The sequence below is a fragment of the Theropithecus gelada genome, chromosome 10 (assembly GCF_003255815.1).
Source record: "Theropithecus gelada isolate Dixy chromosome 10, Tgel_1.0, whole genome shotgun sequence".
Lineage (NCBI taxonomy): Eukaryota > Metazoa > Chordata > Mammalia > Primates > Cercopithecidae > Theropithecus > Theropithecus gelada.
In genome coordinates, this window is record NC_037678.1 from 14,007,739 (window position 1) to 14,035,129 (window position 27,391).

The following is a 27,391-nucleotide window of genomic DNA, read 5'->3' on the forward strand; positions in this document are numbered from 1 at the left end:
CAGGCCACACTCCAGAGCCAGAAGTGGACAGAAGGGGGAAGGGAGGTGAGCCCTCTGCAAAGCCGATGCCCCCACTCAGCTCCCCCCAACACACAAGAAATGTACGCCCAGTTGCCTTTAAACTTGACACCTCCCCAGGGATTCACTGACCACCTGAGGATGATGACAGGCAGCCTGGGGGAAGCCAATAGCAGGAGTGGAACGGAGGAGGGAGGCAGAAGGCAGCCGAGGGAGGGAGGACCCATGCGAGGGGCTTCTAGGGGGTGAATTTACAGAACTTGGACACCAGTGGGAGGCAGCTTTGGCACACTCGGGGCTTCAAATCCAGCTCTGCCACTTCCCGGTGAACCTCCCCGGGCCTCGGTTTCCTCGCAGTGGGGACGATGCTCATGTCATCTTCCTAGCATTGCCATGAGGATTAAGGGAGTTAGAGTTGGACAGCTCTTCACACCTGTCCGGAGCCAGTGAACATTCAGCAGGCATTCACCACAATCCGTGCTCACTGTTGCGTCCCATTGCATAGTGATGAGTGCAAAGAACAAAGAGGAAACAGGGAGGAGAGATGGGCCCCCAGGGAGGGTTTCAGTTTGCAACAGGGTGGTCAGAAAGTCCTTGCGGCAAAGGTAACATTGCAGCAGAGGCCTGAAGGAGGTGAGGGAGTGCTTGGGAGGTGCAGATATCCTGGAAGAGCATTCAGGCAGAGGGAACCGCCAGTGCAAAGTATCTGAGACTGGCGGGTTCAAAACAGCCAGGACACCCTGTGATAAGCAGACGAGGGGCAGGCAGGTGGGAGAAGGGGTGGGGACCAGGACTCGGGAGCCTCTGCTTTCCCCTGAGATGAGACCACCGTGGGAGGGTTCTGAGCAGGGGACAGGCATGGTCTGATGTTCAGGCTACCAGTATTACTCCAGCTTCTGCAGGAGAGGGAGACCACCTAGGAGACCACAGCTATCCTCCAGGCTCAAAAGGCAGGTGCTCAGGCCCGGTAGTGGAGAGGTAGCTGAGAAGGGGTTTGATTCTAGATATATTTGACACGACAGCCAGCAGTTTTTTGTTTGTTTGTTTTTGTTTTGTTTTGTTTTGTTTTAGAGACAGTTTTGCTTTTGTTGCCCAGGCTGGAGTGCAGTGGCATGATCTCAGCTCACTGTAACCTCCACCTCCTGGGTTCAAGTGATTCTTCTGCCTCATCCTCCCAAGTAGCTGGGATTACAGGTGTCTGCCACCACGCCCGGCTCATTTTTTGTATTTAGTAGAAACGAGTTTTTACCATGTTGGTCAGGCCGGTCTTGTTGGTCACCTAACCTCAGGTGATCCACCCACCTCGGCCTCCCAACGTGCTGGGATTACAGGTGTGAGCTATCATGCCCAGCCGAGCTGGCAGCTTTTACTGACAGCCTGGATGGGGGAAGTAAGAGAGAGGTCTTGTGGACGGCGAGCAGTTCTGGCTGGCAGATGGGGCGAACATCACTGCCCTTCTCTGAGGCTGGGAATGTAGGACGAGGCTGCTGTGTGGGGAGGTGACCACTCTATACCAGTCTGTTTCATCTTGGTTTCTGTTACGGAATCTTCTCCCCACGGACTGTGAACAGCTTGAGGACACCACAAGGAGTGGCTGCAAATAGAGTGTCCTCCTCCCACCCACCCACCCCCTCCAGCACAGGGCCTTTCCCAGGATCAGACCCAGGAGAGGTTTGCTGAGTGAATAAACAAGGTACCGCCCGCCCTACAGCAGCTGGCATGCTCACCCTCTTCCCAGAATGAGGTCAGAGGAGGATACTGGGTATCAAGCTGGGCCACAGTCATCCTTCCCTGCCTCAGACAGTGTCCCTCGTCGCCATTGTCCCTCTCTCCCCAGCTTCTCCAGTCCCACTGGGGAGCATAAGCCAGGGAGGTGTGGGGAGACCAGGTGTCAAGTCCCAAGCTTGTTACTTAGAATAAAGGGGCCTGAATTCAAGGGGTGCTCCACTCTGTGACCTTTGGCAAATTACACAACTTCTCTGAGCCTCCCATGAAGAGTGCTTTTTAGGTCTTCCCAGAGCCCCAGGGAACAGCATGAGGGGTGTCCACCAGGCCTCCTCACCCCCCTAGAGTTTTAGAAATGTAGTGATCCATCATTCCGGCTTTTTTTTTTTTTTTTTTTTTTTTTTTTGAGATGGAGTCTCACTCTGTCGCCCAGGCTGGAGTGCAGTGGTACCATCTCGGCTCATTGCAACCTCCGCCTCCTGGGTTCAAGCAATACTCCTGTCTCCGTAGCTGGGATTACAAGTGCACGCCACCACACCCAGCTAATTTTTTGTATTTTTTAGTAGAGACGCGGTGTCACCATGTTGGCCAGGTTGGTCTCGAACTCCTCACTTCAAGGGATCTGCCAGCCTTGGCCTCCCAAAGTGCTGGGATTACAGGCGTAAGCTACCGCACCCAGCCCATCATCCTAGCTTCTGAAATGCTGGAGTGAGACACTCCCTTGGGATCACCCAGCCCCACACGCCCATTTTACAGATGAGGGAAAAATGGAGGCCCAAGAGGGAAAATGACCTGCCCCAGCCCAGCACACTTTCTGGGACTGCACGCTGGGAGTGTTATCCAGGTCCATTATCCTGCTACCTGTCCCCTGCCCAGGGCTGTCAGCCCCTTCTGGAAAGCATTGCCATAAGGGGGCTTCTGAGAGACATCTCCAGAAGTCATTGCAACCAATGTGGCTTAAACCATTGTGACCCCATCCCATGGTTAGGAAGCATCTAAGCTGCCACTTGTACTCAATCACATCTGCAGACCAGAGCAAAATGATCACCAAAAGCCACCGTCCAGAATGCACACTGGTCAGCAGTTTCTATTCTATCCTAGTTCATTTCTTTTCTTTTTTTTTTTTTTTTTCAAGACGGAGTCTCACTCTGTCGCCAGGTTGGAGTGCAGTGGCGTGATCTGAGCTCACTGCAAGCTCCGCCTCCCGGGTTTATGCCATTCTCCTGCCTCAGCCTCCCGAGTAGCTGGGACTACAGGCGCCCGCCACCTCGCCCGGCTAGTTTTTTGTATTTTTTAGTAGAGACGGGGTTTCACCGTGTTAGCCAGGATGGTCTTGATCTCCTGACCTCGTGATCCGCCCGTCTCGGCCTCCCAAAGTGCTGGGATTACAGGCTTGTGCCACCGCGCCTGCCCTGTTCATTTCTTTAAGGGCTGGTTGCTACCACTACACTGATTTCATGACCTAGTAATGAGTCATAACCTGCACTTTAATAAACAGCGGCCTCAATAACCCAAAGCCCCATGAGAGACAGCAACAATTTACTCCACTGGAATGATGACTACGATTTGCTGGTGCTCCTCGCATACCAGCCATTATTCTCATCGCTTCAAGTGTGTGTACTCAGTTACTCCTCATAGCTAGGTGTGCTGTAAGTTAGGTGTGCTTGTGATCTCCATATGGCAGAGGGGGCAGCAGAGGCCCCAGGGGGACCAGGTCACACCTAGGAAGAGGGACTCAGGCAGCCTTTCTCCTGAGCCTGTGTGACTGGTCACCAATCTCTACTGACAGCAGGAAGCAGGGACGTATCCGGCATCCTGCACAGATGGTACTCCCCAAGTTAGCTCCCTGGGCTCCCAAAATGCTTTTCATGTGCTATTATATATAGCACACATTCATTGAACACTTGACGATGTGCCAGCCTTGACACTTGAAACATTATCTTAATTCATCTTCACAACCACTCTATGAAGGTGAGATGACCAGTGTCCCCATCACACAGATGGGAAAGGCAAGGCACAGAGGTTACACAGCCAGTGGGGGTCCAGGAGGAGACCCCAAGTGGGCTGCCTCTGGAACCCATGCTCCAAACCATAGCATTTGACTTCTCTTTCTCTGTCTCACCCACCATCTTTGTTCTCCTTTTTCTTCTTTGAGGTCTTTCTGTCTCTCTCTCTCTCACATATACACACAAACACATACACACACACACACGCACACACATGCACACACAGAGGCATTTTGGGGGTTTTGTTTGTTTATTTTTAATTTTTTATTTCCATGGGTTGTTGGGGAACAGGTGGTGTTTAGTTACATGAGTTAGCTCTTTAGTGGTGATTTGTGAGATTTTGGTGCACCCATCACCCAGGCAGCATACACTGAATCCAATTTGTAGCCTTTTGTCCCTCACCCCCTCCCCACCCTTTCCCCCTAAATCCCCAGAGTCCATTGTATCATTCTTATGCCTTTGCATTCGCACAGGATAGCTCCCGCTTATGAGCGAGAACATACAATGTTTGGTTTTCCATTCCTGAGTTACTTCACTTAGAATAACAGTCTCCAGCCGGGCACAGTGGCTCAAGCCTGTAATCCCAGCACTTTGGGAGGCCGAGACGGGCGGATCACGAGGTCAAGAGATCGAGACCATCCTGGCTAACATGGTGAAACCCCGTCTCTACCAAAAAAATACAAAAAACTAGCCAGGCGTGGTAGCGGGTGCCTGTAGTCCCAGCTACTCGGGAGGCTGAGGCAGGAGAATGGTGCAGACCCGGGAGGCGGAGCTTGCAGTGAGCTGAGATCTGGCCACTGCACTCCAGCCTGGGCGACAGAGCGAGACTCCATCTCAAAAAAAAGAAAAAAAAGAATAACAGTCTCCAATCTCACCCAGGTTGCTGCAAATGCCATTAGTTCATTCCTTTTTATTGCTGAGTAGTATTCCACCGTATATATACCACAGTCTTTATCCACTCATTGATAGATAGGCATTTGGGTTGGTTCCACATTTTTGCAGCTGCAAATTGTGCTGCTATAAACATGCATCACACAGGTATTTTTTGAAATGCATCCCTTCTCACGGCCATTGGCTACACCAGCCAGCACAGAATGGAAGTTGAAGATGAGAAGAGATGCCCAAGAGACTAGAAACCTCCTTGCAACCCAGCAAGTCTGTGCAGGTCTGTGAGTGTAGACTGTATCCCCTAATGGGGATTGATCCTAATTCATCCTAATGATGAATCAAATCCCGGATGGGATAAGAGCTTAACACTAGGCACAGAAAATAAGGAACCTGTCCCCCCCCACACACATACCTGATTATGGTGACTATTTTGATTCAAGGTCATTACTCGCACAGGGAACAGGTAAGGCAGCAGCATGGCCTGGCTGTGCGGGCCCTGGAAAGAGGTCTTAGTGGGCACAGGACGATCAATGAGGGACAGGGCCTTAGAGATCATGTACTCCAACCCCATCAGAGTGCAGATCTGAGGACAGAGCGGGGATAACACACACTCAGGTCCCATGGAGAGCCAGGCAAAGAGTGCACAGCAGGCCCAGGTCTCCTGACCTACCCCAGTCGTCACATCCCCACCTGCACTGACCACCAGCCCACCCTCCTCCACTGCCAGACACCTCGGGGGGCCCTGCGTGCCCTGTCTGGCCCGGCCTCCGGCTATGCCCACCGTGAAGCACCACGTCACAGCATGATGGCCACAGAGGCTGGGGCCCACCGAGGCACAAGATCAAAAAATGATTTGTCTAGGGAGTTTGGCCAAAAAGCGGATTTGCGAAGAACGGATAGCTCAGGCCACCCCTTCCAGAAGGCAAGATGTCACTTGCCTCCTGGGCACTTAGGATACTCTTTATTTCTGTCACCAGCACAGAAAATAATAAATTGCTCACAGTTCACTGACATCCTGCATTTTCTAAAGCATCCACATTCCTCTTCCTGCTTAATCCCTGCAACCCCGTAAGGTAGATGGAGTTAGGATTTTCATCTCCATTCTACAGAAAAGGAAATGGGGGCCAGGAACACTAACCACTGGGGCTCCCCAAGCCTCAGGCCTAAGCCTCTCCTCATCCACGGGCAAGCTCTTCTGCGTGCCTGTGACACAGCTTCAACCCAGATGGCACCCCTGTGCTCCACATCTGCACATGCAACTGCCTCACCCACGCTCCACGTGCACATCCCCAAGGCATCTCAAACTCAGCATGTTCAAAACCAAACCTTGATCTTCCTCCTCTACTCTCTTTTTTTGTTTGTTTGTTTTTTGTTTTGTTTTGTTGAGACAGAGTTTCACTCTTGTCGCCCAGGCTGGAGTGCAAAGGCACAATTTCAGTTCACTGCAACTCCCACCTCCCAGGTTCAATAGATTCTCCTGCCTCAGCCTCCCAAGTAGCTGGGTTTACAGGGATGCGCCACCACCCCCGGCTAATTTTGTAATTTTTTTAGTAATGATGGGGTTTCACCATGTTGGCCAGACTGGTTTCGAACTCCTGACCTCAGGTGATCCACCGGCCTCGGTCTTCCAAAGTGCTGGGATTACAGGCGTGAGCCACCACACCCAGCCTCCTCCCCTTCTCTCTACTCACTGCTAGGCTGGGTCTTCTCCCAGTCCCCCAAGTGGTTTTTTCCACCCAGCTGACAAGTCTGAAACCCAGAAGTTATCCTCAATGCCACCCTCTTCACTGCCCATATCCATCCATCAAGCTTCAGTTCACCTCCTAAACATCTCTCAAACACATCTGCCTCTGCCCATGCCCTTTGTACCTACCCTGGCCCAAGCACTGGCATCACTCCTCTCTGGTCAGCTGCAGCAGCCTTCTCGATGCTTCCCTGCAGCCAGCCTTGACCCCTTCATAATCCATTTGCTTCTTAAGATGCAAATCAGATCATGACAACCTGCCTGTTCTAAGCCCTTTAAAGTTTCCCATTGCTCTCGGGATAAAGCTAAGCTCTTTAGCTCAACCCATGAGGTCCCACGTGGCCCAGACTCGCCTGCCTCCTCTCCTTTAGTGCTCCCCACACTCCTCCACTGGCTCCTCGTGATCCAGCCTCCTTCTAGGTCTGAACAAGTCATGCCTCCTCCACCCCGGCTCCTGCTGCTTTCTCTCCCACAGCCCTGCCTTCATTGTGCCTGGTTAGCTGCTCCTTATTCACTAGAGGTCAGATCCACCACCACTTCCTCAGGGAGGCCCATCCTGATCTCCACATAAGCTCAGAGGATGCTTTGAAGGGCAGCAAAGTGTAGAGCCTGAAAAGAAGGGAAGGGAATGCAGCGGTTAGATGCACAGACCCTAGAGTCAGACTGCCTGGATTCACAAACCTTGGATAAATGGCTTAACCTCTCCTTGCTTCAGTTTGGTCTCTGTAGAATGGGCATAATTAAAGTACTTATTCAGGCCACGTGTGGTGGTTCACGCCCGTACTGCCGGCACTTTGGGAGGCTGAGGCAGGCAGATCACTTAAGGTCAGAAGTTCGAGACCAGGCTGGCCAACATGGTGAAACCCCATCTGTACTAAAAATACACAAATTAGCCAGGCATGACGGCACATGGCCTGTAATCTCAGCTACTTGGGAGGCTGAGACACAAGAATCACTCAAACCCAGGAGGCGGAGGTTACAGTGAGCCGAGATCACGCCACTGCTCTCCAGCCCGGGCAACAGAGCAAGACTCTGTCTCAAAAAAATAATAATAATAATTAAAAATCAAAAAATAAAAGCGTTGGATTTGAATCCAGGTCTATCACATTTCAGAGGCCATACTATTATATGCTGCTTAAGATAATGCAACAAGTAGAACTAAAATAAATTTTAAAAATAAAAATAATATAAAGTACTTACTTCATAGAGTTGTAATCAGAACTAACGAGCTTGTGTATGTGCAGTGCTCATAACAGTCTCGGCATACTCTAAGCTCTCTGTGGACATAGTTGTCTACATGTGACGTTAGCCTGTCACACACCATCATGGTGCCATATAGGTACTTTTCTTTCATAGTATGTTATCCAGGCTGTATGATTATCTGATGACATACGTGTCCTTCATGAGAGTGTAAGCTCTATAAGGCCTGTTTTGTACCCCTCATGTCTCTCATGCCAAGCCCAGGCCTGGCACAGTGGTGGGCACTTAGTCCATATTTGCTCACCGGACTCACAGTTAGCCTAGAGCAAAGCGTCTCCCTGCCCCGGACCACGTGGTCTTTTTCCCAATACAGAGTATACTCTTGGCCAGAGGTGGCCAAGTATGACTAGCAGGCCAAATCCAGCCCAACCAGCCCACTACCGGATTTTTTTGTTTGGTTTTTTTTTTTTGAGATGGAGTCTCACTCACTCTGTCACCCACTGCCCAGGCTGGAGTGCAGTGGCTCCATCTCAGCTCACTGCAACTTCTGCCTCCTGGGTTCAAGCGATTCTCCTGCCTCAGCTTCCCGAGTAGCTGGGACTACAGGCACACACCACCACACCCGGCTAATTTTTGTATTTTTAGTAGAGATGGGGTTTCGCCATGTTGGCCATGCTGGTCTCGAATTCCTGACCTCAGGGGATCCACCCACCTCGGCCTCCCAAAGTGATTTTGTAAATAAAGTTTTAATGGAAGACAACCACGTTCATTTGTTTATATATTGTTTATGGCTGTTTATGTGCTACAACCGCAAAGTTAAGAAATTGCAACTGAGACCATATGGCCAGCAAAGACAAAAACATTTGCTGTCTTTCCCTTTACAGAACAAGTTTGCCAGTGTCAGCTTTAGGCATGTGTAATCTCCTTGAAGCCAAAGCCCATGGCTTCATGGGGTTGGTATAAGGCTTACACCACTCTTAGAACAAGGCCTAGTACAGGGGAAGGGCTCCATAATGTTGGCAGGTAATGTGAAGTGCCATATGCTTACTCATAGGAGACCAGTAAATATTTGTTCATAAAATAAATCAGATATTTTCTGCCCCTTGTGATAGATTTTGGCACCAAGACCAGGCCTGCCTTTGTGGAAAGTCAGGACGATTTATAGGGAAGTTATATCTGGACTGACATTTTGGGGAGAGGGACCTCAGAAATAAAAATTGCTACCTTTTACTGTGTACCTTCTAGTGTGAGACACAGTAAAAGGTAGGACCCAATTTAATTCTTTTTTTTTTTCTTCTTGAGATGGAATCTCACTGTGACGCCCAGGCTGGAGTGCAATGGTGAGATCTCGGCTCACTGCAACCTCCGCCTCCCGCGTTCAAGCGATTCTTCTGCCTCAGCACCCCCGAGTAGCTGGGGCTACAGGCGTGCACCACTATGCCCAGCTAATTTTTTCATTTTTTGTAGAGAAGGGGGTTTCACCATACTGGCCAGGCTGGTCTTGAACTCCTGACCTCAAGTGATCTACCCGCCTCACCCTCCCAAAGTGCTGGGATTACAGCGGTGAGCCGAGCCCAGCCCCAATTTAATTCTTATAATAGCACTTCTCAAACTTTCATATGCATGCAAATCTTGCTCCGGGGATCTCATTAAAATGCAGATTATGACTCAATTGGGGGAAAGAGCTGAGGGGCGGCATTTCTTTTTTTCTTTTTTTCTGAGATGGAGCCTCGCTCTGTCACCCAGGTTAGAGTGCAGTGGCGCAATCTCAGTTTACTGCAACCTCCGCCTCCCGGGTTCAAGCAATTCTCCTGCCTCAGCCTCCCAAGTAGCTGGGATTACAAGTGCCCACCATCATGCCTGGCTAAATTTTGTATTTTTAGTAGAAGCAAGGCTTCGCCATGCTGGCCAGGTTGGTCTCGAACTCCTGACCGCAGGTGATCCGCTCGCCTCAGCCTCCCAAAGTACTAGGATTACAGGCAGGAGCCACCATGCCTGGCAGGACTGCCTTTCTAACTAGATGCCAGTGCTGCTGGGCCTCAGGCCGCACTTGCAGCAGCAAAGCCTTAAAACATTCCTATAAGCTAGAGATTATTTTTACTATTCCCATTTCACAGGATGGGGAAACTGAGGCTCAGAGCAGTAATGACTCCTGCCCAAGGGTCACACTTTTGATAAGTGACAAAGCCAGGATTCAAAGTCAAATGTGACTAACTCCAAAATCCCTATTCCATTTGTGACACTACCCAGCCAGAAATACCTCCTTCAAGAAACTTCTCCAATGTAGGAGTCCCTGCTTGCTCCTAAATCAGCTTCCTTCCCACCTGGATCAGGGCCCTGCCAAGTCTGGTGGCCTAAGCTATTTGTGCTTAGGTGCTATTTGTTAGTTGCCCACTGTTGTCTTTTTTTTTTTTTTTTTTTTTGAGATGGAGTCTTGCTCTATTGCCCAGGCTGGGGTGCAGTGGCACGATCTCAGCTCACTGCAACCTCCGCCTCCCAAGTTCAAGCGATCCTCCTGCCTCAGCCCCCCTAGTAGCTGGGACTACAGGCACGCGCCACCATGCCCGGCTAATTTTTGTATTTTTTCAGTAGAGACGGGGTTTCACCATGTTAGCCAGGCTGGTTTCGAACGCCTGAATTCAGGTGATCCACCCACCTCGGCCTCCCAAAGTGCTGGGATTACAGGTGTGAGCCACCGCACCCGGCCTGTTGCCTTCTTTCTCGGCAAAGGGGTCTCTTCCAGGAGAGGCCAGAGCTTGGGGCTGGCTCTGCTGTGCCGAAGAGGCTTCTGTCTGTATTCCCCGCTGGTGGCCATTATTTAGAGCATGTCATACGCTGCCTTGGTGGCTTCTGAAGCCGTTCTGATTCCTCCACATTGCTCTTTGCTGGCTGCAACACAGCAGACCCCTCCCTCCTCTCCTGCCGCCCTCCATCTTGTCCACACATGCCTGGCCTCTGGCGCACACACGCATGCATCCCAGCTCCCTCCGCAGCCGACCCTCCCTCCCCCTGCCGGCAGGAAGGCTGAGCTGGGGCATCCGGGTTCCCACAGCGGATGGGGCGCAACTGGAAAAATCAAGCCCTGGGCTGCTGTGAGTCCATTTGCTCTGAGGACACAATTGGGTCGGCCACCTGCAGGCATCCCGTGGGTAGGAAGAGCCCATTTTCTTGGAGGGGGAAGGCCAGAGCCTTTCTTCTGCCTGTTCCTCTGAGCTGCTGCTGCTGCTGCCCCTCGGAAACCATACCGGCCTCTTTCTTTCCTTCCTTCTTTCTTCTGTCATTCCCCTTTGCGGCTGGCCAGGACCATGTCCACATGGAAAGGGCAGAGCTATTAGAAACTATCTAACTGCCGAGAGTGGTGGCTCAGGCCTATAATCCCAGCACTTTGGGAGGCCGGGTGGATCACCTGAGGTTAAGAGTTCGAGACCAGCCTGGCCAACATGGCGAAAACCCACCTCTACTAAAAATACAAGAAGTAGCCAGGCATGGTGGCAGGCGCCTATAATCCCAGCTGCTTGGGAGGCTGAGGCAGGAGAATTGCTTGAACCCAGAAGACGGAGGTTGCACTGAGCCAAGATCATGCCACTGCACTCCGCCTGGGGTATAGAGCAAGAATCTCTCTCTAAAACAAACAAAAAGAAACCATCTAACGGTCCATACCCCATGTTACACAGGGGAAAAACAGAGGAGGCGCGTCACCTGCCTTAGCCACACAGCAAGTGAGTGGCACAGCTAGGACCCAAACCCAGTTCTCCAGGCTCTGTGGCGCCCACCCTTTCTGGGCTCCTTGGAAGTCACATAGGGAGACTACAGGGTGCTCCCAAAGTTGAGCTGGTCTGGATATGAATCCTGGTTCACCAGCTGGTGGCAGGGGAGTTTCTCTCTCTGAAACTCAGTTTTCTTGTTTGTAAATTGGGGCCAAAAAAAACACACGCTGCCGGGCTGTTATGAGGATGAAATTATATCATATATGTTAGGCACCCGCTCAAGACCCAACCCAGAGTGGATGCTTAACAAATATTCTCTCTCTTCTCCTGGGTTTTCAATGAGCTCTCACCATCCTCACTTGCTTATAAAGATGCAAGTTAAGGTGGCTTTTTAGTCATGCATGTCTGTGCATGCATGGGTGTGGATGTGGGTGTGTTTGGGCTGGGGGATCAGGTTGAGGACACAGCGTGTTGTCTTAGCAATGATTTGCAAGGAGAGAACACCTCCCTCGGTCTGGGGAGGGAGAAACCCCATCCCGCCCAAGAGAAGGAGGGTGCTGAGGCTGCAGAGTAGCCCAGCCGCCTCAGGCCCCCATCCTCCCACCCCTGCTTCCCTATACGCAGCTCGGTTTTGCCCCAAGAGCTCTGCCCTTCTTCAAGTCCCCCCACATAACCCACTCACCCATTCGTGAGCAGTGTAGACTATGCTGCAGATCCATAACTGGGACAGAAGAAGGGTTTTTACATCACACACATCGCAGCAAACTGCCTAAAATCCCCTTTCAACGCCTGTAATCCCAGCACTTTGGGAGGCCGAGGCGGGCAGACCGCTTGAGTTCAGGAGTTCAAGACCAGCCTGGTCAACATGGCAAAACCCTGTCTCTACTAAAAATACAAAAACTAGCCGGGTGTGATGGTGCACACCTGTAATCCCAGCTACTTGGGAGGCTGAGGCAGGAGAATCGCTTGAATCCGGGAGGTGGAGAATGCAGTGAGCCAAGATCACACCACTACGCTCCAGCCTGGGCAACAGAGCAAGGCTCCACCTCAAAAAATAAAAATAAAAATAAATTTTAAAAAAGAAAAAGAAAAATCCCTACAGTTCTATATAGAGAAATTCTCTTCTCACGGATCCTTCTTGAACACACTGCCACCCAAAGGGGTGGGGACGGGGATGGGGATAAGAGGAAGCTCCACTCCTGGCACCTTCCCCTCCAAAACCAACCTCCCTGACCAATCCCTGGGCTTGGCCAGAGGGTCCTGTAATTTATCAGGACTCGACTTCCTTAGAAGCCACTTAAGCAACATTTAAAGAAGACATCTTTGGCTGGGCACAACACTTTGGTAGCCCAAGGTGGGCAGATCACGAGGTCAGGAGTTCGAGATCAGCCTGGCCAACATAGTGAACCCCCTTCTCTACTAAAAGTACAAAAATTAGCCAGGCATGGTGGTACACGCCTGTAATCCCAGCTACTTGGGAGGCTGAGGCAGGAGAATCACTTGAACCCAGGAGGCAGAGGTTGCAGTGAGCCGAGATCACCCCACTGCACTCCAGCCTGGGCAACGGGGAGACTCTGTCTCAAAAAATAATAATAATAAAAAAGACATATTTTCCCTCACCCCTGCCTCAAGCCGGCTCTGCCACCTGCCTGGCCCATGGCTCCCAGGACACAGAGCTGGGTCCTGAGGTCACTAGCTGCCTATTTGAATTTGGATAGAAAAAAAAAAATGTTTTACTTTGCAAAGACACTTTGTGAAGGGCTCCCCAACACCTCTGGGTCCTCATTCAGGTGCTACTCCCCCCACAAACACATGTAACCCTGGCCTCTGCCCTTAGCTGCCTGCCCTACTTTTCCCCCATCCACTCCCAACTATAGGAGCCCTGGCCCTCACCTTCTGTGTCTCCCTTTTCATTACCATATTCTTTTCTTCTCCGGTCCTGTTTGTCAGTCCTTATCTGGAAGGGTTTCTCTTCTTACTTTGTTTTCTTTGCAACATGCCTGTTCCTTCCTTCTGGACCACAACCCCATGTTTATTCACTTAATGAGCTTCTATTGGCAGCCTACTGTGTCGCTGGACAGAGAGGATAAAGAGAAGAAATGTTTTCTTTGTAAAGTCCCAGTCCTTGCCTCATGACCCATGGTTCATGGTGGAAGCATATGTATACACCAATATTTATTATAATATCATGCGTTGAATGTTTATTATAGACGCCAGAAACCTATCTAAGTGCATTGCCTGAATCAACTCATTTAATCCTCACAACAATCTTAGGAGCTTGGCATTATTACCACCCCTGCTTAACAGATGGGGAAACTGAGGCACACAGAGGTGAGATACATTTTTTATTGCACAGCTAATAAATGCTGCAGCCAGACACAAATCCAAGCCATGTGGTTCCACCTAACCACTATACCACACTGCCTCTCAACGTGCCCAAGGGCCCCAACGCGTAGATGAGGGAGCTCGTAATTTTGCCTAAGGAAGTCAGGGAAGGCTTTACAGAAGAGGGGACTTAGAGCTGGGTTTTGAAGGATGAAGAAGAGTTTGCTGACTGAAGAATAGGAAAGACATTCCAGTAGGAAGCTCTGTGTTTCAAAAGTCAGCAGCATGAAATGACACGTCATGGGAAGTTTGCTGTGGTGGGACAAGAGAGAACATGAGGACTGGGAGCCGTGGGAGCTGGAAGAGGGCAGAGGCCAAGTCATACAGGGCCCTGTGTGCCTGATGGCATGCTGGAGTTTGGCCCTGGAGGCACTGGGGAGCTCCTACAGGGCTGTGAGCTGGGCAGTGGCTTGCTTGCTGTCTCTCTCTCCCTGGGATTGCAAAGCAGCCCTCCTCTAAGGCTGTGTCCATAAACCCCAGCGCCTCGGGGCTGCTCTCCCACCTGCCTCTGTGCGCCTCAGTCTCACAGCCATGCCGTTCTCTTTCTCCCTGACTCTCTGTGTTCCACAGGGGCCGTGAGGGCCTCAAGCATTTTCCCGATCCTGAGTGTGATTCTGCTTTTCATGGGTGGCCTCTGCATCGCAGCCAGCGAGTTCTACAAAACTCGACACAACATCATCCTGAGTGCCGGCATCTTCTTTGTGTCTGCAGGTAACAGCCACTGATCTGAGTGGGCTGGAGTCCAGGCCTGCCACTGGGAAGAAGGCTGGGGTCTGGGTGCTTAGGGGCCACGAGGGCCTGACAGAGAGAGATGGGGAGACAGGAGAGGAATCTCCAGGACTTGCACTAGGTCGTGTTGCAGGGGAGAAAGGTTGTGGTGGGGGCTCCTGTCCTGTAGCAACGCCTGAGCCTCCACCAAATCCTCCAGGAGCATCCCCATATCCCATCCCTTGGCCCAGTGGCCCATCTTCTTCCCAGCACTTGGAAAAAGGCCCAAATCCCCGCTTCCTCTCAGGGTACTTGGCCAATTGCCACTTGCCCTTCTCCCTCCTGGTGCAAGTAAACCCATGAGGAGGCTGGAGAGAGGGCACCCAAGTACCTCGCTGTTCCAACCCCTATGGGATACTCAGCTTCACCTTGGAAACCGAGGGTGGACTCTCCCCTCACTGTTCCACCCAGGTGGGAGCAGGCAGCACCCACATCCAGATGTCTGAGCCCAGTTACATGACAGATGAGTCACACTCACTTCAGATGCCAGAAAAAGAACCTGGGTGTAGCCTGAGCCATTTAATAAGAATGACCAACATCAGGCCGGGTGCAGTGGCTCATGCTTGCAATCCCAGCACTTTGGGAGGCTGAGACAGGAGGATTGCTTGAGCTCAGGAGTTCGAGACCAGCCTGGGCAACATAGCGAGGCCTCAAGACCGTGTCTCTACAAAAATTTTTTTCTTTTAATCAGCTGGGCGTGGTGGCACATCCATAATCCCAGCTACTAGAGAGGCTGAGGTGGGAGGATCGCTTGATCCCAGGAGTTTGAGACTTGCAGTGAGCTATGATCACACCACTGCACTCCAGCCTGGGTGACAGAGCAAGACTCTATCTAAAAAAAAAAAAAGAAAAGACCCACCAACATCTAAGAGTACTCACATGTATTCACCCTTTTAACCTTCTCCGTGACCCTAAAGAGTAAGGCTTAACCTGACTCCCATTCTACAGATCTGGAAACTCAAACCAAGGTTAACTTGCCAAGGCTTTGAACGCTGGCAGCCTGGCTCCAGGAGCCCACCTTCACCCGCTGCTACACCAGCTTCAAAGCCCTGTGCAGCCTTAAGCAAGTTCCTTAACCTCTCTGTGCTTGTCTCCTCATCTGTGCCCTGCTTGAGAAGCACCAAGCAGTGAAAGCAGGTAGTGAAGCCTCAGTGAACAATATCAGTTACTCAGCACCTTGTGAAATGCCTCCCTTCTCCCGCCCTGCCCATGTCTGTTTCCATTAACGCTTCCCTTGTGGCTCTCTCTGAATGGAAAGAAAATGTTAAGGGGAAGCTGGCAGATGTCCCTCTACACTGCCCCACCTGTTCATGAAAACGCGGGACCTGGGAAAGCCCACAGAGCTGTCCCCGACCTTTAGGGCTGCCCAGTGGCCGACTTCCTGAGAAACTAACGTCCTTCTCTCTGATCCCCCCACCCCGCCACCCTGCACCCCGCAGGTCTCAGTAACATCATTGGCATCATAGTGTACATATCTGCCAATGCCGGAGACCCCTCCAAGAGCGACTCCAAAAAGAATAGTTACTCATACGGCTGGTCCTTCTACTTTGGGGCCCTGTCCTTCATCATCGCCGAGATGGTCGGGGTGCTGGCGGTGCACATGTTTATCGACCGGCACAAACAGCTGCGGGCCACGGCCCGCGCCACGGACTACCTCCAGGCCTCTGCCATCACCCGCATCCCCAGCTACCGCTACCGCTACCAGCGCCGCAGCCGCTCAAGCTCGCGCTCCACGGAGCCCTCACACTCCAGGGACGCCTCCCCCGTGGGTATCAAGGGCTTCAACACCCTGCCGTCCACGGAGATCTCCATGTACACGCTCAGCAGGGATCCCCTGAAGGCCGCCACCACGCCCACCGCCACCTACAACTCCGACAGGGATAACAGCTTCCTCCAGGTTCACAACTGTATCCAGAAGGAGAACAAGGACTCTCTCCACTCCAACACAGCCAACCGCCGGACCACCCCCGTATGAAAACCGCGGGGCCTCGCCAGCGCCGGGGCCGAGCCGGGAGGAGGGCGCGGTCCCCGGGGGCGGGGCGGGGCGGGGCGGGGCGGGGGCACCGAGACCATCCGCGGGGAAACCTCCCAAAAGCGAAAGAAAAAAACAAAAAAACAAAAAAAAAAAAAAACCACACACACACACACACCACAAAAAAAGAGAAAAACATAACAAGTAAATTTTAAAAAAAAGAACAAAATATAAGAGGAACAAAGAAGCAAAACAACAGGAAATGTGGGAAAACATAAACGAAGGAAGAAAAACAAACTAAAAAAAAGCGAGAGGGATAAAAAATTAAAAATAGAAAATAAATCTAAAAGAAAATGCATGATTTCCCATGTACCATTATTTTAACATTTAATAAAAATCAATTTAAATGAAAAAATAAAAGGGAACCAAGATAACATTAAAGCAAAAAAAAAAAATATATGAACAGAAAGGAAAGGGGATGTCCTTTGTATTTTTCAGGGTTTATGTTATTTTTTTTTTTTAACGCCGGGAGAGTTACTTTTCTGTTCCCTTTAACCCCCAGCGGGCCCTGCCTCCCTGGGAGAGTGGGGGGGCGAGACTCAGGGGCCCCGGGGCCAGGTGAGCCTGCAGTCACTGCCAGGTCCTTGGAGCCCCTGGGTGGGTGCCCCAGGAACGCGGGGAAGGCTCAGGGCTTGAGCTGCCTCCACCCAGCATTGATGGGGCAATTGTAGGCCTCCAGGTGACCGAGCCCTTGTCCCTCCTCTCCGTTAGGGTGCCTGGAGCGGGGTACACTTGGGGCTTGCCTGGTCCCAGGTTCCCAGTCCTTAATGGTCCTTAACCCACTGTGATGACTTCCTAGGCCTTGAGGAAAGGGAAGGAGAGGGGAGGCCGCCGGTGGCTTACCAAGATGCCGGAAACCCCGGAGTCCTCAGGGTGAGCCTCTTGGGGTCATGTCCCCAAGCTCCTGTCCTTGGGGTCAGGAGACACCCAACCCCCGGGGGACATGAAACAGCTCTCCCTCCTCACCCCTCACCTCAGGGCCACCTGATGACCCTGGGGTGATGGTGGACCCCCAGACTCATAAGCCCCCCAGTTCCCTGGGAAGGGGGTTCATTGACCCTTTGGGGGTCCTTGGACTCACTGATGCCCTCTTGGGGCCCAGCGGGTTCAACAATGACACTGCAAAAAGGTTTCTTTTTACAAAAGAAAAAGGAAAAACAAGTGGTGATTTTTTTTTAATAAAAAAACCACAGACTATAAATAAATGTAAATATAAAATAAGTGGATTTACTTGCAAGAAAATCAGATAGTATTTTTCTTTTAATTCTTTTCCAGCTTTAAACTGTGAAAACAAAAAATGGGGTGGGGTGGGGGACTTAAAATTTAGCAGGGAACTTGTAAAGAAAAAAAAACAGAAAACGAATATACAAATCCATTTACAAAAACAAAGCAAAACCGTGGTGAGAGGTGAGAGCTGGGCTTGAAGGTTGGAGGGAGTAGGGGAAGGTCCTAGTGAGCTGCAGGAGGTCTCTGTGATGGAAAGGTGGCTTCCTCAGACCAGGAAGGTGCTGTGAATAGGGGAAGACAGAATCCAACAAAGAGACCACACGCCCCATGCGCACGCATGCATGCACGTTCACACACACATACACAGTCCACTTAGCCCAGCACCGCAGTCACTCACAGGGACACACTCAGTCTCAACCCTTCCATCCCACACATAGCCAGGGGTGTGGCTCAAAGGAAATTGACTCATGCCCTCCACAGCCATGGACCACAACAACTCCACACTGGCCTTTGTGTTCATTCACACCCTTCCAACACAGCACACACATGAACACACACATGCACGCATACACACACACACACACACACCACTCGCATGCATGGGAAGGGCACCCATCTAGAATCCAGGACTGGATTCCGGAATTCCTTGCTGCATGGCCTCTCTGGCCCTTAATTTTCCCCCCATGTAAGCATGTGGATTGACCCAGATAAGCACTAAAGGCCCATTCTTGCTCTATGTATCTGTGACTTCAGATCTGCCACCTGCCCCAAGGATATGCCAGGGATGACCAGGACAGCTGCCACCAGGCCCCCAGGCTCATCATCAGTCAGCCTCTCAGACACACACACACACACACACACACACACACACACACACACCATATACCTCCTCACTGTGCTCCCCAAACCCCTGCCCCACATCCAATGTCAAAGCAAAAATACACACATGTGAGCAAACGTAACGCTGTTCAGGCAAAGAAGGGAAAGACACAGGGGTCCCCAAAGGCCTTCTTCACTTTGTGTCCCCTTGCTGCGATCATGGAGAGTTAAGGAGGCTTCCTTGGAAGAAGAGATCTGCCACCAGAGCTTTCCCAGTATCTTTGGGGATCTGTGAAAAAGAGCATCCTCTGAGGTTTGCTGGGAGGGCTTAAGGCTGAGGGGATGGAGAGGAAAACGTTAGCAGTTCCGTCCCAGTGTAAGGACCAACCCCAAAAGTTAAACTTGCACCACAGACTAAAGGCCAGGGGCATCCTTTGTTTCTCCCCTTTCTTCCCCAGAGTGACAAGGGCCAGTTCAGACTGTCAGAAATCCAACAACTTTCCTGAACTGGAAATTTCAGAACAGGCTGCAAGTCACTCCCAGGTGACTGAAGGTCAAGGTGAGGCCCCCTGCCTCTGCCTGTGAGTCTCCCTCGGTTTGCATCTTTCTTAACACTGGCATTTCCTGAGGTTGAGCTCTCTGGGGAGTTCTAGAGAATGGCTCGCAAGGCTTTTTGAGCTTGCACATCTCACCTGCCTTTCCTGTCTTTTGCCTGGGAAAGGAAAGTTAGTTTTCCAGGTCAGCACAGGGCAGAACATCGGCCAGCCCAGCCCAGAAGTGCAGGGGGAGGTCATGGGCCCTGGGGCAGAACGATGGGAGACAATTCAAGCTGTGGTAACCACCACCAAGTTGTCCTCAGTCTGGGCAGAAACTCAACTCTACCCCTCTCCCACCCCAATCTTGCCCGCCACCCCGCCAGATTCCAGACCTAAAGGGATCAAGGACAAGAGCCAAGGGAGAATGGAGAGGCCCCAAGGAAACAGCACCCAAGTGGGCACTGTCTGAAGAGAAAAACTAGCTCCGATTCTCTGAATTCCGACAGAGCGTTTGGGAGGGCAATCAGTGGTTCCTTCCATGGTGCGAGGCCTGGGTTCTGGGTCTGCCTGAAGAAAGCCACTGGGGTGTGGGTGACATCGTCGTGGCTGAGAAGGAGGCTAGGGGGTCCGGAGGGAAGGAGCCAGGACCGGAACTGCAAGGGTGTTGCTTCCCAGGGTGTGGATGATTTGCTCATGTCCAGCTCAGACCAGTTCAAGAAACTAACCTCCATTTATTTTCTTGGTGGGTCTTTTTTTTTTTTTTTTCAGACTGTTAACAGAAAAAAAATTTTAAAAAGCAGAAAACTGAAAAAAAAAATTCCTGGTACATGAAATAAAGATTTTTTTTATAGCTTTTGGTCCTCACTTCAGTGAATTTCTTTAATTCCTTCCCCAACTCCTGGCATCCTATTTAAAACAATCCTAAAGCTGTAGATTCTTGGGGATGGGAGCTTTAGAGGCTGGGCAGTAGGGCATCCCCCCAGCCTCTAGATCATGAGTTCCCTATTAAATATCCTTTAGGGATACTTGCACGCCTCCAGTGACAGAGGGCTCACCCCTTCCAAAGATAGCACCAGCCAGCGCTGAGCAGCACTCTTTGGCAAAAGTCTTCTCTGCACACTGAATTTTAATCCACCTCTTCCTTCACACTCCAACAACACTGAATAAATCCCTTCCCTTTTCAGCATGACAGCCCCTCAGATATTTGAAGACAGAGAGCATGACGTCCTTGAGTTTTCTCTTTTAGAATAAACCAGCCCTACTCAACATCCCAATCACACTCCAGCATTTCCATTTTCCCCCATGAAAGTGTGCAGTTTGGAATGGACATGACCCTGCCAGTTTACTCAGGGGGGCTCCTTGCAGAGGGGTGCTCCTCAGGGAGAAGGGGAGCCATGGAGTGGCAGAATAGGGAGGGCCCCTGGGACTCTCTTAACTTGAAGAGATGAGAAAGACAAGATGGGATGCTAACAGGAGGATGTGACCTTTGACATCAGAGAAAGGCCCCATTGGAAGGATGACCTATCATGCCCCGAAACAGCTGTCTAAGATAACAGCGCTATCTAAGATGTGGGCGGTGCGGGGGGAAGCATATTCACTGTACAGCTCTCCTGGGGCTCAAGAGAAAGGAGATGGCAAGCAGATGACACCTGCACGCTGCACAGACCTAAGAGAAGGTAAGCCCTGTACCATGCGGCCCGGAAAAGTCTACTCCAGAAGGGGCCAATGTTCAAAACTCCCTGTTCAACTCAGCCTCAGTCTGCTGGAGCCACACCGCCAAGCCCCCACCAATCTCAATTATCTCTCTCTCTCTCTAGCCTCACCCCTAACACTTGTGGGGTCCAGGGCAAGAGTAGAAAGGGAGGCTCACTCTCCATAACTTAAGTCTGAAGATTTAACAGCTGCACATCAAACTAACTACCTTAAAAACATGGTCTATCAGCCCGGCACGGTGGTTTATGCCTGTAATCCCAGCATTTTGGGAGGCTGAGGAGGGTAGATCACAAGGTCAGGAGTTCAAGATCAGCCTGGCCAAGATGGTGAAACCCCGCCTCTACTAAAAATACAAAAACTAGCCAAGTGTGGTGGTGGGGGCCTGTAATCCAAGCTACTCAGGAGACTAAGGCAAAGAATTGCTTGAACCCAGGAGGCGGAGGTTACAGTGAGCTGAGATCTCACCACTGCACTCCAGCCTAGGTGACAGAGCAAGACTCTGTCTCAAAAAAATAATAATAAAATAAAACAAAATTTAAAAATATGGTCTATCCTCTGTCCTGGCAAATATGTCCTTGTGACAACCTAAAGTGTTAGGTTTGAATTTAGAATTCTCAACCTCCTCTGCCTTCTGCTCCTTAAAGTAGCAGCATAGGGCAAGTCCACCCCTGGAAGCCTAGACCACAGCTCCCTGCCCATGACCCACCCCTCTTCCTTTCCCACTTCCAGCTCCACTCAGCACGTTCAGGGCATCTCCCACAAAGTGGGCACCCATCCCAGCCTGCACACCCAGCTTCCCCAAAACCACTGCTTAAGGCAGGAGGACATAGATCCTTAAGGCAGGAGGACAGATGGCAGCTAGCCCTGGAAGCCAGCTTGGCAGGACTCTTGGAGCAGAAATTCTAAACTAGCAAGCATCAGACAAGTGTCTAGAAGAGGGTAGGGCCTGGGGTGAGCACGTCGCCTTGGCCTGTGAATTCCTCCCCACGTGGGAAAGGGCTTGGTCTGAGAAGGGCCAGGGCAGGATCCCCTCTTGCTCTTGTCTAAGGCCAACACAGCCTCTCTCTGGCTTTTGAATGTAGATTTTAACACTCAGAGCCCAGTTTAGGGACCGACTCCCAGAGAGTCAGTGACAAGCTATGGAGCTCAGAAGACCTCTCCCTTCATGGAAGAAAGTCACATTTGGAGGCCAGCAAGGGCAAGCGATGTGTCCAGGCTTGCACAGTGAATCGGCTTCAAGCAGGCACTAGGCCCAAGCCTCCAGACCTTCCAGCATCCCTGGCCACCTGCCTCAGATGGAGGTTTGAAGCATTCCTCCTTCCCCCTCCTCCATTCATGCTTCAGGCTTAGCAATTCCTCTTCGCAGTCATGCTGACCTCACCAAATCCAAAAACTTCAAAGCATCTGCAGGGAGTGAGGGAAGGCACTTCTGTCTTGGTGAGTATCTAGACCTGCCTAACAAGGAGTATTGGTTTAGACTGACTTCTAAGGCCGCTCGGTGAAAGCTGGCTGGCAGCCACCAACTGCCTGGTCCCCCAGGGCACAGCTCTGGAAAGAAGCATTACCATCACCAGAGGAACTTTGCCCTGCCTCCCCTGCCCACCACAGGCTGGGCAGCCACAGACATGAATCCTTCCGTGTACTGAAGCCAACTCCTAACTCCTATGGGCTCATGTGAGCCAGTTATGTGTATCCCTTCCTAGCTAACTCCATATTCCGTGACGCCACATCAGCAGCTTGAAGCCGGCCATGGTGGGAATATTTACACTGCAGCAATAGGCAAATGCTGCTAATCAAGGCTTACTTTTCCTTTTCTTTCTTTTTTTTTTTTTTTTTTGAGATGGAGTCTCACTCTGTTGCCAAGCTGGAGTGCTGTGGTGCGATCTTGGCTCACTGCAACCTCCGCCTCCCGGGTTCAAGTGATTCTCCTGCCTCAGCCTCCCTAGTAGCTGGGACCACAGGTGTGCGCCACCACGCTCAGCTAATTTTTGTATTTTTAGTAGAGACGGGGTTTCACCGTGTTGGCCAGGATGGTCTCGATCTCTTGACCTCATGATCCACCTGCCTTGGACTCCCAAAGTGCTGGGATTACAGGGTGAGTCACCTTGCCTGGCCCCAGGGCTTTTTTTTTTTTTTTTTTCAATGAAGAGTCAGTTGTTAAACATTTGCCAGCATATCACTGCATCACATCCTCTGTGGGAATGGTGTGCGCCCAGAGGCTCACTCATGGACATCTTAGAGACACATCCACACCCCACAGTGCATGTGCATGTGTGTATGGCCACATACATGTTCCCATGTATGCACATGTGCATGCACATACATACACCCACACACACTTCTGGAAGTAGATCCTTTCACATAAATATACTCAATCAGTCATCAGCATTTATTGATCACCTGCCCCACCAAGCCTTGATCTTGCTCCCAAGAGTACGGGGATGACAAGGATGTGGACTTCCCTGCAGGAAGCTCTCAATAGAGGCAGAGACAGGGACAGGTAAACAGAGACTGACCAAGAAAGGCGATAATGCCACCACAGGGGGAGGAGGGTGAACGAATGGGGGACAAGGCACATGGAGGAGGTGACACTGGGGCTGAGGACATATGTAGGCCACTCCACATGGCTCTCTACATGCTTAGTCCCTAGGTCCTTGGAGACCCATCTGTGTACTTCCATGCACAGGCCAGCAGACGGGGTGCATGCTATGTCACAGACGCTCACGTCTACGTGGACACACAAACCACATGTGCATGTGTGTGCACTCACACAGACTCACAACATCCATCAGAACAAGGGAACACAGCACGAGGTCAGATGGCCTCACCATATCTTTCAGAACAAGGGAACACAGCACAAGGTCAGGTGGCCCATTTTTGTCACGAGGTGTGCCCCACCCTGAAGCAGTGAGCCCATCTTTCCCGCACTCTGGCTCTCCCTCTCTCCAACACTCTCTCTCTCTCTGTCCCCCTGTCTCCCACTCTCTTCTGCTCTGGCTCCCTTGTTTTTTCTCCCTCCTCCCTCTTCCACCGAGTTACCAGCCTGTCTCACCTCATCCACCCTGCTGCAGAAGGGATTCCAAGGGGAATACGAAGTCAGTCATGCGAAACCCAGGCACCTCTGTCAGTCAGCAGGGCTGGAGGTGGAGACAGAAATGGGGCCCTAGATGGGATCTCTAAGGCAGCCCTTTGAGATGAGACCCCCGAGACCAAGAATATCCCTCCCACCCCATTGACTCCAGGCCTGGGATGACCTGTCACGACCCTGAAACAGCTCAAATCTCAGAACCTCACGGGGAGGTAAGACAGGGATGTGAAACTCAGATACCAACCTCAGGCAGCATAGAGCTAGTTGGTGGGGGGACAGAGGCAGGAAAAGGTAGGACTGGAGCTAAGCCACAGCTTTGTTATGTCACTGTCTTACTCAAAAACTTTCAATGGCTCCCTAGCACCCTCACAGTAAGGCCTTCAAAGCCCTCACAGGAAGTCTGTTTATCTATCTTGCCACAGCAAATTAGGATTTGTTGAGATTCTACAATGTGTCAGGCACTGCCAGATCATGGTATCATAGCCCTATTAAACAGGCATTATTATCCCATTTACAGGTATGAAAACTGAGGCTCAGAGAGGCAGAACGAGGGTTCTACCCTGAGAACGAGAGAGGCAGTATGAGGGTTAAGAAGGTGGGCTCTGGATCAGGCATGGTGGCTCATGTCTCTAGTCTCAGAACTTTGGGAGGCTAAGCTGGGTGGATCGCTCCAGCGCAGGAGTTTGAGACCAGGCTGGGCAACATGGTGAAACCCTGTCTCTACAAAAAATATAAAAATTAGCTGGGCATGGTGGTGAATGCCTGTAGTCCCAGCTACTAGAGAGGATGAGGTGCAAGAGTCATTTGAGCCCAGGAGTTCAAGGCTGCAATGGGCCATGATTGCATCACTGCACTCCAACCTGGGCGACAGAGAGAGACCCTGTCTCAAAAAAAAAGAAGAAGGTGGGCTCTGTAGCCACATTGGCAGGGTTCAGACCCACAACTTTGGGCAAGTCATCCACACATCAGTTGCCTCATCTGTAAGAGGGGAATGATAATAGTAACCACCTTATAAGGTTGTATGAAGTAAATGAATTCAGGACGTTAGAGTAGTGTCTGGCACATGGCAACAGTAATGTAAGCTCACACCTACACAGCACTTCCTATATGAGTGAACACTCAATATCTGTAGCCATGGTACCAAGATATCTTTAGAATGTGGTGGACTGGGGTTCAAAGGTGGGGGTCTCTGCACCCAGAGCCCTCATTCATATCCATTATTCTGTCCTGCCTCCATCATTTGTACACACGAGCATGTGCAGAGACCTCCCGGGTCCCCTGATGGAGAGCTGTGCAGGATACAGAAGGGTAAAGCGAAGGAAAAGGGTGATTCTTCCTGGCAGGGGTGTGGAGGTCCGGGTTATAGAGGTGGTGTCAGGGAATGTTGTACAGTTCTGAGTCATGAAAGCCCTAGAGAGCTGAGACTTAGGCCGTACCCATCTCCCTTCTGGTGCTATCTCAGCCTGGGCTCCAGCCACAGAGAGTTACACTGGCTCTTGGGAATACTTCAAGACCACTGTGATGCCTTGTATTCATTCATTCATTCATTCATTCATTCATTCACTCGTTCAGCTCCCGCGACATGCTATTCACTGTGCTCAGTGCTGGGGATAGCCGCAATCAAGACAAACATGGTCCCAGCCTTCTGTAACTCATGTGCTACAGGAAAAAAGGGGAAATTGGCCAGACGCGGTGGCTCATGCCTGTAATCCCAGTGCTTTGGGAGGCTGAGGCAGACGGATCATGAGGTCAGGAGTTTGAGACCAGCCTGGCCAACGTGGTGAAACCCTGTCTCTACTAAAAATACAAAAAATTAGCCAAGCGTGATGGTGCATGCCTGTAATCCCAGCTACTTGGGAGGCTGAGGCAGGAGAATCGCTTGAACCCGGGAGGTGGAGGTTGCAGTGAGCTGAGACCGCACCACTGCACTCCAGCCTGGGCAACAGAGCGAGACTCTGTCTCAAAAAAAAAAAAAAGAAAAGAAAAAGAAAAAAGGGAAATTTAGCAAGTTAAGAATCAAATAATTATATAATTATGGAGTATTGTGAATGCTATGAAGTAAGTGCATTGGGGCAATGATTTTTAGAATATCAGTTACCCAGGAGGCTGAGACAGGAGGAACGCTTGAGACTAGGAGTTCGAGGCTGCAGTGCGCTATAACTGCACCTGAGAATAGTTACTGCACTCCAGCCTGGGCAACATAGTGAGAACCTGTCTCTCTTAAAAAAAAAAAAAAAAAAGAGAGAGAGAGAGAAAGAGAGAAATGTATCAGGGATTAACCTCTCTTTAGATTATTGGAAATTTAGTGGCTTAAAACAACAATATCATTTTATTGTCTCCCACAGTTCTACGGGCTCAGCTGGGTGGTTCTTCTGTTCTGTATGATGTTAGCTGGACCTGCAGTCACTCAGGGGCTCAACTGGGCTGGAGCAGCCAAGTTGGCTCATGCACATGGCTGGAGTCCATGCTGACTGTTGGCTGGGGGTTCAACTGGGTTGTTGAGCTGAACACCCCATTTCTCCCACTGTGTCTCTCTATGTGATATGTGCCTCCCACAGCATACCAGCTGGGTTCCAGGTGGCAGGAAGGAGAATCTGCCAGTCATCTGAAGGCTTCGCCTCAGAAACATCAGTAAATTACCTCTGCCACATTCCACTGGCCAAAGGCAGGCCCAGGGTCCAGCCCAGTTCCAAGAGGAGGAGAAATAGAGTCTATTTCTCGATGGGATCAGCAGCATACACAGGAGAGGCCAGGAAGCACTGGGAGCTGTCTTTATAGACCAGCTACCACAACCCCTTTAGACAGAGCAGTCAGGGGAGGCCTCCGTAAGACGCTGACTTTCAGCAGAAATTTGAAGGACAGGAAGGATGAGCCAGACAGAAGCAGGGGATAGGAGAGAGCAGAGGGTTCCAGGCAGAGGGAACAGCACACGCAAAATCTCTTTTTTTTTTTTTGAGACAGAGTTTTTGCTCTTGTTGCCCAGGCTGGAGTGCAATGACACAATCTCAGCTCACCACAACCTCCGCCTCCCAGGTTCAAGCGATTCTTCTGCCTCAGCCTCCCCGAGTAGCTAGTATTACAGGCATGTGCCACGACTCCCAGCTAATTTTGTATTTTTAGTAAAGACCGGGTTGCTCCATGTTGATCAGGCTGGTCTTGAACTCCTGACCTCAGGTAGTCCGCCCACCTTGGCCTCCCAAAGTGCTGGGATTACAGGTGTGAGCCACCATGCCCAGCCACAAAGCCTCTTTTTCTGAGGTAGGAAAAGCACCTGGCTTGTGAGAACATCTCAAAGATGACTTAAGTAGTTATCCTGGGTGAGCAAGGGGTCAAGTTATACAGGGTAAGGTAGAAGAAGTGGGCAGGGATCAGTCCTCTAATCCCAGCCTCCCCAGTCCCTGGGCCATGGACCAGGGCCACACAGCAGGAGGTGAGCAGCAGGTGATGGAGCATTACCGCCTGAGCTCCACCTCCTGTCACATCAGCGGCAGCATTAGATTGTCACAAGAGCGTGAGCCCTACTGTGAACTGTGCA

General features: G+C 51.0%; 1 protein-coding gene across 1 annotated transcript in view; it reads left to right on the plus strand.

The window, feature by feature from the left end:
- Positions 1 to 19,897, plus strand: part of CACNG2 (calcium voltage-gated channel auxiliary subunit gamma 2) — a 142,527-nt gene extending 122,630 nt beyond the window's left edge. Inside the window, exons 3-4 of the mRNA XM_025399742.1 lie at positions 14,244 to 14,384; positions 15,881 to 19,897. Of these exons, the coding sequence (XP_025255527.1) occupies positions 14,244 to 14,384; positions 15,881 to 16,416 (677 nt within the window). The 3' untranslated portion in view covers positions 16,417 to 19,897. The remainder of the gene's footprint in view (positions 1 to 14,243; positions 14,385 to 15,880) is intronic.
- The last annotated feature ends 7,494 nt before the right edge of the window (positions 19,898 to 27,391 follow it).